General features: G+C 46.6%; 1 protein-coding gene across 3 annotated transcripts in view; it reads left to right on the top strand.

Annotated features, from left to right (window-relative positions):
* Positions 1-13,965, top strand: part of APTX (aprataxin) — a 37,244-nt gene that overhangs the window by 16,302 nt on the left and 6,977 nt on the right. For all 3 annotated transcript variants that reach the window (XM_040325502.1, XM_040325494.1, XM_040325484.1), the window contains 4 exons: positions 11,017-11,322; positions 11,462-11,521; positions 12,872-13,098; positions 13,186-13,289. In XM_040325502.1, the coding sequence (XP_040181436.1) occupies positions 11,017-11,322; positions 11,462-11,521; positions 12,872-13,098; positions 13,186-13,289 (697 nt within the window). The remainder of the gene's footprint in view (positions 1-11,016; positions 11,323-11,461; positions 11,522-12,871; positions 13,099-13,185; positions 13,290-13,965) is intronic.

The raw sequence follows: 13,965 nt of genomic DNA, 5'->3' as shown, positions 1-13,965 counted from the left end.
GTGTAGCGCTATGGCAAATTAATATCTATAATGGTAGTTCCTCATGGGAAAAATGGGAACATAAATAAAGTAACAAATGCAATAAAGAAGTTCTCGTGAAAGATAAAGTCCAATGGTTGTAAACACAAAGTCCATATATCTGTAGACACCACGTGCAAAATGAGGGAACTTGATTAGAATCCCATCGAGACAAATTGTGTAGTAAGTGATCACCGCCACCAGTGGTAGTAAATGGAGGCTTACCGAAGATGGTGGACCTGAAATGACGTACGTCAATCAAGTCATAACAAGCTTCAAGTACCAGATAGGGTACACAAAGTAGCAATCACCAAGGAACTTGATAGAAGTAATCAATCAGTGTATGATCATAAATGGATAACCTTGAATCTTTGCAGCTCAGCAAGGGGTTAAATAGTTGAAAGAAAATGGAAAGAGAAGGGCCACATAGTGTAAACCGGTATAAAACTGGGTATTTATTGTAAAAAGATAGCAAGTGCACTCACATGTATCTGGATAAAAACTCGCATATTCTATAGTATGAGGCGGCAGTGGAGGCGACCCGACGGCGTTTCGTGTTATTCACACATCATCTAGGGCAGTGTTCCCCAACCCCCGGTCCGCGGCCCACTACCGGGCCGCGGCACTTCTGCAGCCGGGCCGCGAGCAGGCGGCATGAGAGAGCCCCACATGCGGACCGCGGGCTAGGGTTGCCACCTGTCCATTTTTGACCCGCCTGAAACCCGGGCACATATAACCAGGGCAACCCGATTCCCGCGACCGCCATCAGTATTACAGGGTCACGTCACACACACAGTAATGCCTGTGCGCTCCGCATCTGAGCCGGGCTCAGCGGCGAGCGGCAGGCATACCTATTCAGCCTGTGATTGGCTGAATAGGTCACTTGCGGGCGGCGCACACGAGATACGAGGGTCCGTGATTGGAGCGGGGCTGGAGTTTGACTGTGGTTGATCGCGGCCGCCCGTAGCCCCGCCCCTTGCCTGGCGTGTGCTCCGATATGTCTCCTCACTGAGGTATCTTTTTCATCTGCCCTTCTCTGTCAGCTTACTCAGCTACCCCCCCCCCCCTCTGTCAGACAACCCCCGTCAGCTACCCCTTCCCGAGTCCTGCCTCACGCTGTGAGTCTCCAGTCCTAAGGTCGCTCTCATCTGCTCTGTCAGCGGCAGTCAGCCCCCTTCCTATCAATCACCCCCCCCCTCCTCCTCTGTCACCCCCTCCTCCTCTGTCACCCCCTCCTCCTCTGTCACCCCTCCTCCTCTGTCACCCCCCTCTCTGTCACCCCCCTACTCCTCTGTCACCCCCCCTCTCTGTTACCCCCCCTCCTCCTCTGTAACCCCCCCTCCTCCTCTGTCACCCCCCCTCTCTGTAACCCTCCCTCCTACTCTGTCACCCCCCCTCCTCCTTTGTCACCCCCCCTCTCTGTAACCCTCCCTCCTACTCTGTCACCCCCCCTCCTCCTTTGTCACCCCCCCTCTCTGTAACCCCCCTCCTCCTCTGCCACCCCTCCTCCTCTGTCACCCCCCCTCCTCCTTTGTCACCCCCCCTCTCTGTAACCCCCCTCCTCCTCTGCCACCCCTCCTCCTCTGTCACCCCCCCTTTCTGTAACCCCCCTCCTCCTCTGTCACCCACCCCCCTCCTCCTCCTCTGTCACCCCCCTCCTCCTCCTCTGTCACCCCCCTCCTCCTCCTCTGTCACCCCCCTCCTCCTCTCTGTCACCCCCCCCCTCCTCCTCTCTGTAACCCCCCTCCTCCTCTCTGTAACCCCCCTCTCTATAACCCCTCCTCCTCTCTGTAACCCCTCCTCCTCCTCTGTCACCCCCTCCTCCTCTTCTTTCACCCCCCTCCTCCTCCGTCACCCCCTCCTACTGTGTCACCCCCCCTCCTCCTTTCTGTCACCCCCCTCCCTCCTTTCTGTCACCCCCCTCCTCCTCTGTCACCCCCTCTCTGTAACCCCCCTCCTCCTCTGTCACCCCCCTCTCTGTAACCCCCCTCCTCCTCCTCTGTCACCCCCCTCTCCTCCTCTGTCACCCCCCTCTCCTCCTCTGTCACCCCCCTCTCCTCCTCTCTGTCACCCCCCTCCTCCTCCTCTGTCACCCCCCTCTCCTCCTCTGTCACCCCCCCTCCCCCCACTCCTCCTCTCGGTCACCCCCACTCCTCCTCTCGGTCACCCCCCACTCCTCCTCTCGGTCACCCCCCACTCCTCCTCTGTCAGCTACCCCCAAACAACATGCACCCCCCTTCTTCCTCCGGCTCCAGGGGGGCTAATATCCTGCGGCTGGGTCATACAGCACTGTCTGTGCTCTCTCTCCCACCCAGCCGCCGGCGCCACCAGAGACAGTGAATGGAGGGCCACTGGACTGGGACGCTTTTGCATGATATTACAGACTGCGCCCCCTAACAGGTTCACATAAACATATTTGCAGTGGCTCATGGAAGGTACGTTTTTTTTTGTTGTCCAGCTTTAATGGAGGTTTCTATTGGGGGGGGGGGGGCACAGGCACTGTCTGATCTGGATGGAGGTACAATGCTGCTGACACCATCCACTGCCCTACTGACACCGCCCTCTGCCCTACTGACACCGCCCTCTGCCCTACTGACACCGTCCACTGCTCTACTGACACCGTCCACTGCTCTACTGACACCGTCCACTGCTCTACTGACACCGTCCACTGCCCTACTGACACCGTCCACTGCTCTACTGACACCGTCCACTGCTCTACTGACACCGTCCACTGCTCTACTGACACCGTCCACTGCTCTACTGACACCGTCCACTGCTCTACTGACACCGTCCACTGCTCTACTGACACCGTCCTCTGCTCTACTGACACCGTCCTCTGCTCTACTGACACCGTCCTCTGCCCTACTGACACCGTCCTCTGCCCTACTGACACCGTCCTCTGCCCTACTGACACCGTCCACTGCCCTACTGACACCGTCCACTGCTCTACTGACACCGTCCACTGCTCTACTGACACCGTCCACTGCTCTACTGACACCGTCCTCTGCCCTACTGACACCGTCCTCTGCCCTACTGACACCGTCCACTGCCCTACTGACACCGTCCTCTGCCCTACTGACACCGTCCTCTGCCCTACTGACACCGTCCACTGCCCTACTGACACCGTCCACTGCCCTACTGACACCGTCCACTGCCCTACTGACACCGTCCTCTGCCCTACTGACACCGTCCTCTGCCCTACTGACACCGTCCTCCGCCCTACTGACACCGTCCTCCGCCCTACTGACACCGTCCACTGCCCTACTGACACCGTCCATTCTGATTACTACTCTCTTTGAGTTAACCCACAAGGTGTCCCAGGTATTTATCAATCCTATAGTATGTACTACAAAAAAATTGGCGCCGCAAAAGTGTTCGGGTTTGGCTTGCAGAAAAGGTGGCAACCCTAACCGCGGCACTCTGCCATTCGGACCGCAAGGAGACTTTTCTTCCTCCTGCGTCGCTCATAGAGCGGACAGCGGGAGGCGGAACAATTCTGGGTGGAGGGCGGAGCTGCCCGAGGTTATCAAACAGGTGATTGGCTGCCAGGACTGTCCTTCATCCTAGCAGCCAATCACCTGTTTGTTACCTCGGCCCTCCATCCAGAACTGTCCCGCCTCCCTCCCTGCAACTTTTCTCCTCATGCTGTGCCTCCCTCTGATCTGTCCCTAAGTGTGGGGGATGGAACCGAGGACTGTAATGTGTGGGGGATGGAACCGAGGACTGTAATGTGTGGGGGACGGAACCGAGGACTGTAATGTGTGGGGGACGGAACCGAGGACTGTAATGTGTGGGGGGGAAGGCTGAGGACTGTAATGTGTGGGGGGGGGAAGGCTGAGGACTGTAATGTGTGTGGGGGGGGAGGCTGAGGACTGTAATGTGTGTGTGGGGGGGGAAGGCTGAGGACTGTAATGTGTGTGGGGGGGAAGGCTGAGGACTATAATGTGTGGGGGGGACTGACGACTGTAATGTGGGGTTATGATATAAATAGGGGCAGATGATAGTACTGTTAATGGGGGAGCCCAGAGTAGGACAACACTACCAGTGACAGGGTGAGTGTGAGCAGGGCCTAGTGGGGGCACTAGCTTCATCTGTTGGGGCCTTACCACATCTGGTGGCAGGCAGCATGGCAAGTGACAATCCGCATCTGGTGGCAGGCAGCATGGCAAGTGACAATCCGCATCTGGTGGCAGGCAGCATGGCAAGTGACAATCCGCATCTGGTGGCAGGCAGCATGGCAAGTGACACACTCAAAGCTCCCACTGATTCTGCATTATGGTGGGTTTAACTTTATTTTTTACTACAATGTAATAAATAGAAATAATGCGCTGACAAATTGCCCGCGAAAAATCGATTACCCCCCGCATGCCATCCCCAACCGGGCCTTGGAAAATTTTCTTCCATGCAGCCGGTCCCCGGTGCCAAAAAGGTTGGGGACCACTGATCTAGGGTACATATTTTTCAAAAAAAAAGAAAAACGCAATAAGCGTTTATTGATTGGTTTGCGCAAAAGTTATAGCGTTTACAAAATAGGGGGTAGTTTTATGGCATTTTTATTAATGTTTTTCTTTTTACTAGCAATGGCGGCGATCAGCAATTTTTTTTTTCGGTACTGCAACATTATGGTGGACATTTCGGACACTTTTGACACATTTTTGGGACCATTGGCATTTTTATAGCGATCAGTGCTATAAAAATGCATTGATTACTATAAAAATGCCACTGGCAGGGAAGGGGTTAACACTAGGGGGCGGGGAAGGGGTTAAGTATGTTCCCTGGGTGTGTTCTAACTGTAGGGGGGGGTGGACTCGCTAGGGGAAACGACTGATCGCTGTTCATACATTGTATGAACAGACGGTCAGGCATTTCTCCCCTGACAGGACCAGGAGCTGTGTGTTTACACACACAGCTCCCGGTTCTCGCTCTGTAACGAGCGATCGCGGGTGCCCAGCGGTGATCCCGACCGCCGGGCACGCGCGCGGGAGTCAGGAGCCAAAATCGCTGAAACCGTTTGTTTTCTTTGTGCCCCCTTCACACCACAATGTGAACAGGGTGTGCTGTGATGTGAATCAAGCACATAGCTGGGATAAACAAAAAAAAATTGTCTCATTCCCCCATCTACACATTTGATGTGGATGGGGGAATCCTCCTGCTATGCCATTGTATTCTGACAGTGGGGAGCCTTGAGAATACAGTGATCAGCATACAGTGATGGGTAAAAAAACAACAGGCTGGTTGTACAGAACAGCCAACATGAAAAGGTTCCTCTGGTATCCCAATTTGAGGCTGACCATTGTGAGACTTTCAGCTGATTGTCATTCTGGGCATTCGTTGGTTTTCTACCCATAGTCTCCCCATTCACTGGGGAGCATGGACTATACATTTTACGTCCCCCCATTGCAAGAAACATTGTAGAAAACCTTGTTAAATGAGTTCTCCACAGATCAAGTTATCACAAATGATGTGGTCACTACCCAGTTATGAGAACCTGCCTCCACAATACAATGATTTTCAAGACGTCTGTAATAAAAAGAATGACGATCAATTACCTCCTCCACATTGAACTGCTCCCAGGGACAGAAATACCTTCTAGTTGCCCTTTTGCAGGTAAAAAAAATGTTTTAATTTTTTTTTTCCCCAAATGGAGCCTGTAGGGAAGGCTGCTGACATGCGTCATAGATCATTCCCTACTTTGCATGTGGGTGACATGGTTTGTTGTTATGTACCAACAATTTGAAGGTTTCATGCTCCATCTGCCAAGTTGGGTCAAAAGCTTGTGGGACCTTTCCAGATCTCTGCTTAAATAAACCCAGTCATCTTTTGCTTAAAATTTTCTGACAGTATGAAGATTCATCCAGTTTTCACATATCACCATTTCAGCAGTTTCATTTTGATGGCAAATTCTTCCACTTCCTCAACCTGTTGAGGTACAGGGTGAAAAATAATTTGTGATTGAGAGAACCCTTTATTCCAGGTTCTTTAGAAACAATTTACAATCTACAAAAGGTCCATGCTTCTCACAGGTGGGTCGGCTCTGATCTCGTCACTGCAGGGTGCTCGCCCAGTCGCAGCTGAAGCAATCATTAAAAGGAAAATCCAGATGGCTGCACACCAAACTGAGACCCAAATGCCTTTATTTGCATAAAAACATGAAGAGCACTACATATTCTTGGGAATCTGAGCAGAATGCTTATGCTCCCAGACTGACAAAGAGTTCCACCAGAGGTTTCCTCACAAACCTGGCCCTAAGATGTCCAGGGGCCATCTTGGAAGGAGGAGAGTACTGTCAGGGTCTGCATCTGAGCCTGCAACCTCTGCAGTGTCTGCCTGTAGTTTTTCTTGCTGTGCCACCTGAGATGCTGTGCAATCTTGCCTTGTACATTCTGATGAATATTGAACTCTGTGCTCCTCCCATGAACATCAGATTTAAGCCATGTCCTGGCACTTCCTGTTTGCCAGATTACTGTGCTCTTCTCACTCCTGCTGCCATCAATATCTTCACTGCCACTCGTTACCAAATGTTGGCCTGTTTCTGGACTATGCTTCTGCTTGATCCAAAGCTAGAACCATTTGTTTTTGACCTTTTGGCTTGTTCCTCGAAGATGCTTCTTGTTGATGATCTCAACCTGCAACCACCTGGTACTGACCTTTGGCTTGTTCCTTGTCTATCCTCCATTTGATCCCTACCTGCTACCACACCCCGGCCTGTTCACCTTCTGATGGAGCGATCCTGAGGACAGCAACCTGCCATTCGCACATAGCAAAACCCATCTCCACCATTAGCTCTGGTGAAGACCGGTTATGAGTCTGTGTCATCCGCCAGGGTGACCTGCTTCTGTACTTATCCTGCTGGTCGGATGGAACCTCTCTGTTATAGCTACTGGTCTCTGAGCCTGACTCATGACCGTGACATATTGTCCCCCAGAATGGACTTTTTTTTTATGGGAGGTCTCGCTCACTTTTTACACAGTTATGCCGCGTACACACGATCGGACATTTCGACATCAAAACCGTGTTTTTTTCCCGACGGATTGTTAGCTCAAACTTGTCTTGCATACACACGGTCACACAAATGTTGTCGGAAATTCCCAACGTCAAGAACATGGTCACGCACAACACTATGATGAGACGGGAAAAATTAAGTTCAATGATTCTGAGCATGCTTCGAATTGATTCCGAGCATGCGTAGGATTTTTGTGCGTCGAAATTGGCTACAGACGATTGGAATTTCCGACAAGAACTTTTGTTGTTGGACAAATTGAGAACCTGCTCTCAAACATTTGTTGTCGGAAATTCCGACAGCAAATGTCCGATGGAGCATACACACGGTCGGATTTTCCGACAACAAGCCCACATCAAACATTTGTTGTTGGAAATTCCGACCGTGTGTACGCAGCATAAGTGTATGTTTTTCAAACAGTTTTTTTTGGATGTATACTTCCATTGCAATTAGACATTTTGGTGGGGGGACCCAATTCAGACCTCCCAACTATTGGCAACCTTTTTCTAGCTGTTAAATCAGATCTTTATACATCTTTGTTTTTTTTGCTCAAGCTTTTGTAATTCTGTACAGCCAAAATTGTGAACACCACATCTGCTATACTGTAGAACAAGCACAGTTATACCACTGTTTCAGTCATGCAGTTTTCTATGTCCCCCTCCACACTGCTCACTAAACGATGCATCAGCATCTTCCACTCTAACCATCTAGCAGGGATGAAATGCAGAAAGCCATAAAATTAAACTGGGAAGTAATAAAGCAAAACCAGAATGTAGTAGTGTGATCTTCCTGGCGTTGCAGAGGGTGTAAATGAAAGGATTGGCTACACAGTAAATCGTAGGATTGGCTGCTGCACAATAAAAAATTTAAAATCTCATGGCGTTAAACTGTAATGCCGCGTACACACGTCTTTTTTGGGTTGTAAAAAAATACGTTTTATTTTTAAATGTCATTAAAAACGATCGTGTGTGGGCTCCAGAGCATTTTTCATGATGTAAAAAATGTCCATTAAAAATTTCGAACATGCTCTATTTTTTCACGTCGTTAACGTTGTCGTTTTTTTACGTCGTAAAAAATGGTCGTGTGTGGGCTTTAACGACGTAAAAAAAAAAACATGCTCCGAAGCAAGTTAGGAGACGGAGCGCTCGTTCTGGTAAAACTAGCGTTCGTAATGAAGTAAGCACATTCATCACGCTGTAACAGACAAAAGCGCGAATCGTCTTTTACTAACACTAAATGAGCAAAAGCAGCCCAAAAGGGTGGCGCCATCTGCATGGAACTTCCCCTTTATAGTGCCGTCGTACGTGTTGTACGTCACTGCGCTTTGCTAGAGCATTTTTTTTTTCACGATCGTGTGTAGGCAAGGCCGTTTTAATGATCGGGTTGAAAAAAAAGTTTTTTCTAGACCCTTAAAAACGTAATTTTTTACAACCCGAAAAATGGTTGTGTGTACGCGGCATTACCCTTATATACATATTTAGCCATTTGCCTGGATCCCACTTTGACATAGACCCATTATTAATGGCAGGTAGCCAGTTTCTATTTTCTTATAGGGGGCAGTGGCTGTTAAGTGCGGCACTGCTGCCACATGGCAATTTTGCTGTTAAATTCCACCTCCTCCTTCCCATAAAACACCTAATTTGTGTAGCTTTGGTTACTACAGTATATAAATGAATAGTTGTTCAAGCAGACATTTTGACTACCCTAAAGCTGGTCATACAGTAGGTTTTCGAACAAACGCTCATATGAACATTGTTACGGAAATTCCTCTCAGTACAAATAATGACTCAATGATTGTCAATAGAAAGTACTTTTAAAAAAAATTGTCTTTGAACATTCAATTTGAGCAAATTGACTTTCTCAAAAAAGGAAATGACCTTTACTGTTAGTTTTTTGTGATTGAACACATTTCTCTCTCTTTTCTTCTCTGTCTTTAATTATGCTTAGCGTTTGTTTTGTCTTTTTTTTTTTGGGAGCCCATTCACACTGCCCACACACTAACCATAATGGTTTAGTGTGTTCAGCTGTCCGTTTTGGGTGCAGTGAGGGGTGGTGTAATGCTAGTTATTTTTATTTGGGAACTTTATTTGAAATTCACAGGTGTTGCGCTGCTGTACGGTGACATTCAATGCCTTCCAGTGTGCTGTGATAAAATGCACCATGCCTGCATTTTTATCGCAGCTCAGTGAGTAACTTGTATAGCGTAACAAATGCGAACTTAATCGCCTCAAGGCACTTTGCATCCAGTGTCGTCCTGGTCCTTCAGAAGAGGTGGGTCTTTCGTTTTTTCCTAAAAGCCAGATAGTTTTCTTCCAAGCGGATGGTAGTGGGTAGAGCATTCCAGAGCCGTGGTCCTTGGACTGCAAATCTACGTTCTCCCTTAGATTTGTAGCGTGATTTTAGGGATTTGGAGAAGGTTTTGGTTGGTTGACCGGAGCACGCGCCTGGTGACGTAGGGTTTTATTTTATCGCTTAAGTATTGAGGAGCGTTACCCTGTGTACATTTGTGCATGAGGCAGAGTGTCTTGAATGTCACCCGGTCCTGTAGGGCAGCCAGTGGAGGGACCTCAAGACCGGGGAGATTGGTTCCCACGGCTTTTTACCTGTTACCAGTCTGGCTGCCATGTTCTGGACGACTTGTAGACGTGAAACCTGGTATTTCGGTAGTCCTAAGTAGAGGGAGTTTGCGTAGTCGAGTCGTGAGTTGAACATAGTTCCAACCACTACTGCTGTGTCCTCTTCCGGGATGAAGGGGATGAGTCTACGTAGCATGCGGAGCAGATGGTGAGAACCGCTGACGACTGATCCTATTTGTGCATCCATCGTCATGTCTGAGTCAAAGATGACTCCGAGACTTTTGACTTTGTTGCTTGGCGCGATGGTTTGTCCGAGGATGGTGGGTGGTGTCCATGTGGTCCTAGAATAGGATTTCCGATTTGCGTGAAGGATCCGCTTTCAGTCATCCAATTGTCGATCAGTGCGAGGCATTTTCCTAGTTCATGATATTGTTTTTTTTGTTGGTGATTCGAAGGTAAAGCTGCGTGTCGTCAGCAAAGGAGTGGTAGTGCAGGTCCTGTTTGCTGACGATTGAGGAGCGGGCAGATGTAAATGTTGAAGAGTACAGGTGAAAGGGGTAATCCTTGAGGGACTCCGCATGTAATGGTCCGTGTTTCTGATGTAAAGCCTCCAAGTTTCACGGTCTGAGTGCACGGTAGGGCCGAGTCAGAGACTCCGGCTACTTCGAGTCGCGTGAGCAATGTGTTGTGGTCTACCGTGTCGAAGGCTGCACTAAGGTCCAGCAGCACTAGGAGACAGGATTCTCTGTCATCTGCTGCGTCGAGGGCGTCATCCAATATCTTGAGGAGAGCCGTTTCTGTGCCGTGGCCTGGGCGAAAACCTGATTGTAGGGGATCTAGGAGTTTGTGGTCGTCCAGATGGGGCTGAAGCTGTTGTACTACTGCTTTCTCCATGATCTTGGAGATGGTGTTGAGGCTTGTTACCGGTCTGCGATGGTTTGGGTCTTTAGGGTCGAGGTTGGGTTTTATTATGCCTTGCTTGAGGGTGATCGTTACAATCCCTTCCCTGAACGATTGGTTTATGATGTGCATTATGGTGGGTGCCAAGATGTGCTGCAGTGTGAACAGGGCACATTGAAAACCAATTGTTTTCTATGTGACCTAGAAGTGACTTCATGTTTTTCAAGTAAGGACAAAGCAGTTATCGCACTAGTGTGAATGAGCCGTTACTGTGATAATAAATTGTATTATATTGGGAGCTTGTTTGTCTGCAATTTTGTAGGTTTTCATTGCAGTAGTTGCTGACACATACAGTAGGGTAAAATGTATCATAACATTCTTTCTGGTGTTAGATGAAAGAAATAATGGCAGAGAAATTAAAATCTGGCACTGCTTGTATATACTAATCGCAACCTTTTAATAAGACAAGTTCCGATTCATATACTGTAGCTTATTTTATTTTTTTTTTATTTTTTTTTCTAGATAGGAACTAACCCAACTAGTATTGACAATGTGGACATTGCAAAAGATCAAGGAGTAAAGCTGAAGCCTGGTCATATCTTATATATGGTAAATAAGTTGTATCCTTACACTATCGAATTTGTAAGAGGATCAGGCCAGTCTGATTCCAGGGACCAACAGAAGAAAGGCGCCAGCAAGAGGCCACATGAGAATTCTCAAAATAAGAGCATAGAAACAAAGTGCTCAAAAATGCAATCTAACGACGTGCTGGATGTTAACAAGAGTGCAGATGATACTTCATCTGAGCAGCAACAACATTCTTCTCAGGTACCTTTTTTCCATAAAACTTGTCTCTTTACTGTTACTCTGGTACCATTATTGTAATTTACTTTGCCTTGTGTGCTTTCTTCAGTTCTAATTTATGTTTGTTCTTAATTGTTCTATACTTTTTTCCCCCCCTCTGTAGTCTGCAGTGGGACACTGGAGTCAAGGGCTAAAGGTTTCAATGCAGGATCCCAAGATGCAGGTATATATTAAAGAGAAACCTATCATTTATTTTTATTGACTAATTCTAATCGATTAGTGAAAAGACAGGTGCAGATGACACATTAAATCTAAAGCACTTACGCACCTTCCCGCCCAAGCCAATTTTCAGCTTTCAGCACTGTCGCACTTTGAATGGCAATTGCGCAGTCATGCTACACTGTACCCAAACAAAATTGGCGTCATTTTTTCCCCACAAATAGAGCTTTCTTTTAGTGGTATTTGATCACCTCTGCGATTTTTTTTTTTTGCGCAACTAAAAAAAAGACAGAAAATTTTGAAAAAAAATTACGTTTTTATTTTTTTCTGTAATTTTTTTGTAAATAAGTAAGTTTTCTCTTTTAATTACGGGCACTGATATGGTGGCACTGGGCACAGATGAGATGGCACTGATGGACATCGATGAGGTAGTACTGACGGGCACAGATGAGGTGGCACCCCTGTCAGGAGAGCCGCAGATCGGCTCTCCTCTACTAGCGTCTGTCAGACGCGAGTGAGGAAGAGCCATCAACGGCTCTTCCTATTTACATCGTGATCAGCCGTGGTTGGACACGGCTGATCACGTGGTAAAGAGTCTCCGTGAGAGACTCTTTACCGAGATCGGTGTTGCGGGGTGTCAGACTGACACCCTGCAACAACGATCGCTGCGATGCGCGCCCCCGGGGACGCGCAGCGGCTCAGAATCCTGAGGACGTCATATGACGTCCAGTCAGGATTCTACAACCACTTTGCCGATGTCAATCTGTCATTGGCGGGCGGCAAGTGGTCAAAGAAGTGCTTTTTCATAGAATGACATGTCACAGTATACATTCTACCATACAAAAAATATGGTAAATGACCCAAAAACTGGTGACTTTAGAGCTGCTCGACAGCTCAGTGTTAAGTTGGTCGACTTTACCACCACTCATCAGTGTTTCACAGTGAAAGGAGGTAATTCTACCTGAACAACAAAAGCAGAAAAACCCTTAAAAATCGCATCTTTAAAGGCCGACTATCACATTGACACAATGAATAAAAATGAAACTTCACTATTTTCCCCAATGTAGCATGCCACAGCATCCCTACTCTATCAGAAAAAAGTTTGGGTTGGAGATTCTCCAGAGTTTAGAGATGACTGGAGATGAGGATATTTTTTTTTCTCTGTTGCTGTGCACTGTATTTCTATTCATATTATCGATTGTCTAAAGCTGTATCCTTCTTCAGGGTGTTCTTTTTGATTGCCGATATCATTGTACATAACTAATAGGTGCATTTTATCAATTGGAATAAAGAGGCTTTATGTTTGTAAAAATTACCTTGAGTATTGTTGAATATTCTTCTTGTTTCGATAAAGGTCTTCAAAAATGATAAAGTAGTGGTAATCAAGGACAAGTACCCCAAGGCACGCTACCACTGGCTTGTTTTACCATGGCAATCCATCTCCAGTCTAAAAGCACTTCGATCAGAACATTTAGATTTGTTAGAGCACATGTATGAAGTTGGGGAGAATATTATACAGGAACATTCAACTCTAAGTAAAGCAAAGTTTCGGCTTGGGTACCATGCTATTCCAAGCATGAGGTAAGATATATTTTGTATTTTTGTGTCGGTAACCGAAAGTCATTTTCCTCCAGTATGCAAGTAATAGTTTATTTTTCTTCTTCATAGCCATATTCATTTACATGTCATAAGTCAAGATTTTGATTCTCCTTGCTTGAAAAACAAGAAACACTGGAATTCTTTCACTACAGAATATTTTTTAGATTCTAAAGGTAAGAGTTGCCCTTTTCAAGGAATAATATAACATTCTTTTTTTTTTTAAGTTAATGGCAGTTGCTACTACGTTCACATTTTAACAAATCCCTAATCACCTTCTATACAAGCTGATTATAAATATTTTTTGAATTCAGTATGAATGTTTAGATTGTAAAAAATGTTTGAAGGTTAAATTATGCCTTTGTAAATGCAGGATGCAATAAAGTAAGCCTTTTTTGTTACTTAGAAATGACACCATAGAAAACTCCTCTCTATGATCCTTTGCTGTGTTAGCTTTACTTTTATGACTTAATCCATGTTATCTGTCATTCTCCTACCCAATGAACATGCTTTTAGTCCCCAGTCTATCTGCTGATAGAACAGAGGCTAGGGGACAAGCTGCACACATTTTAGTCGACTAAATGAATACTATTTTAGTAGACTAAAAGAAGACTAAAATAACTGAGATGACTAAAATACGACAAACTTAAATGGCATTTTAGTCAAAATTCTAAAATGGGACTAAAACTAAAATGCAATTTTAGTCAAAAGACGAAGACTAAAGCTAAATTTAAACTTCAAAATCAACACTGGTCTGTAGTGTGTGTTCATACCTCAATACCAAAAAATAATAGCATATTAGATTTTTCACTCCAGCAGTATATAATAAGTTTGGAAATTGTAGAGAAATGT

This window comes from Rana temporaria, chromosome 1 (genome assembly GCF_905171775.1).
Source record: "Rana temporaria chromosome 1, aRanTem1.1, whole genome shotgun sequence".
Taxonomy (NCBI): Eukaryota; Metazoa; Chordata; class Amphibia; order Anura; family Ranidae; genus Rana; species Rana temporaria.
The sequence above is the reverse complement of the archived record's forward strand: the minus strand, read 5'-3'. Positions and strand labels throughout refer to the sequence as shown.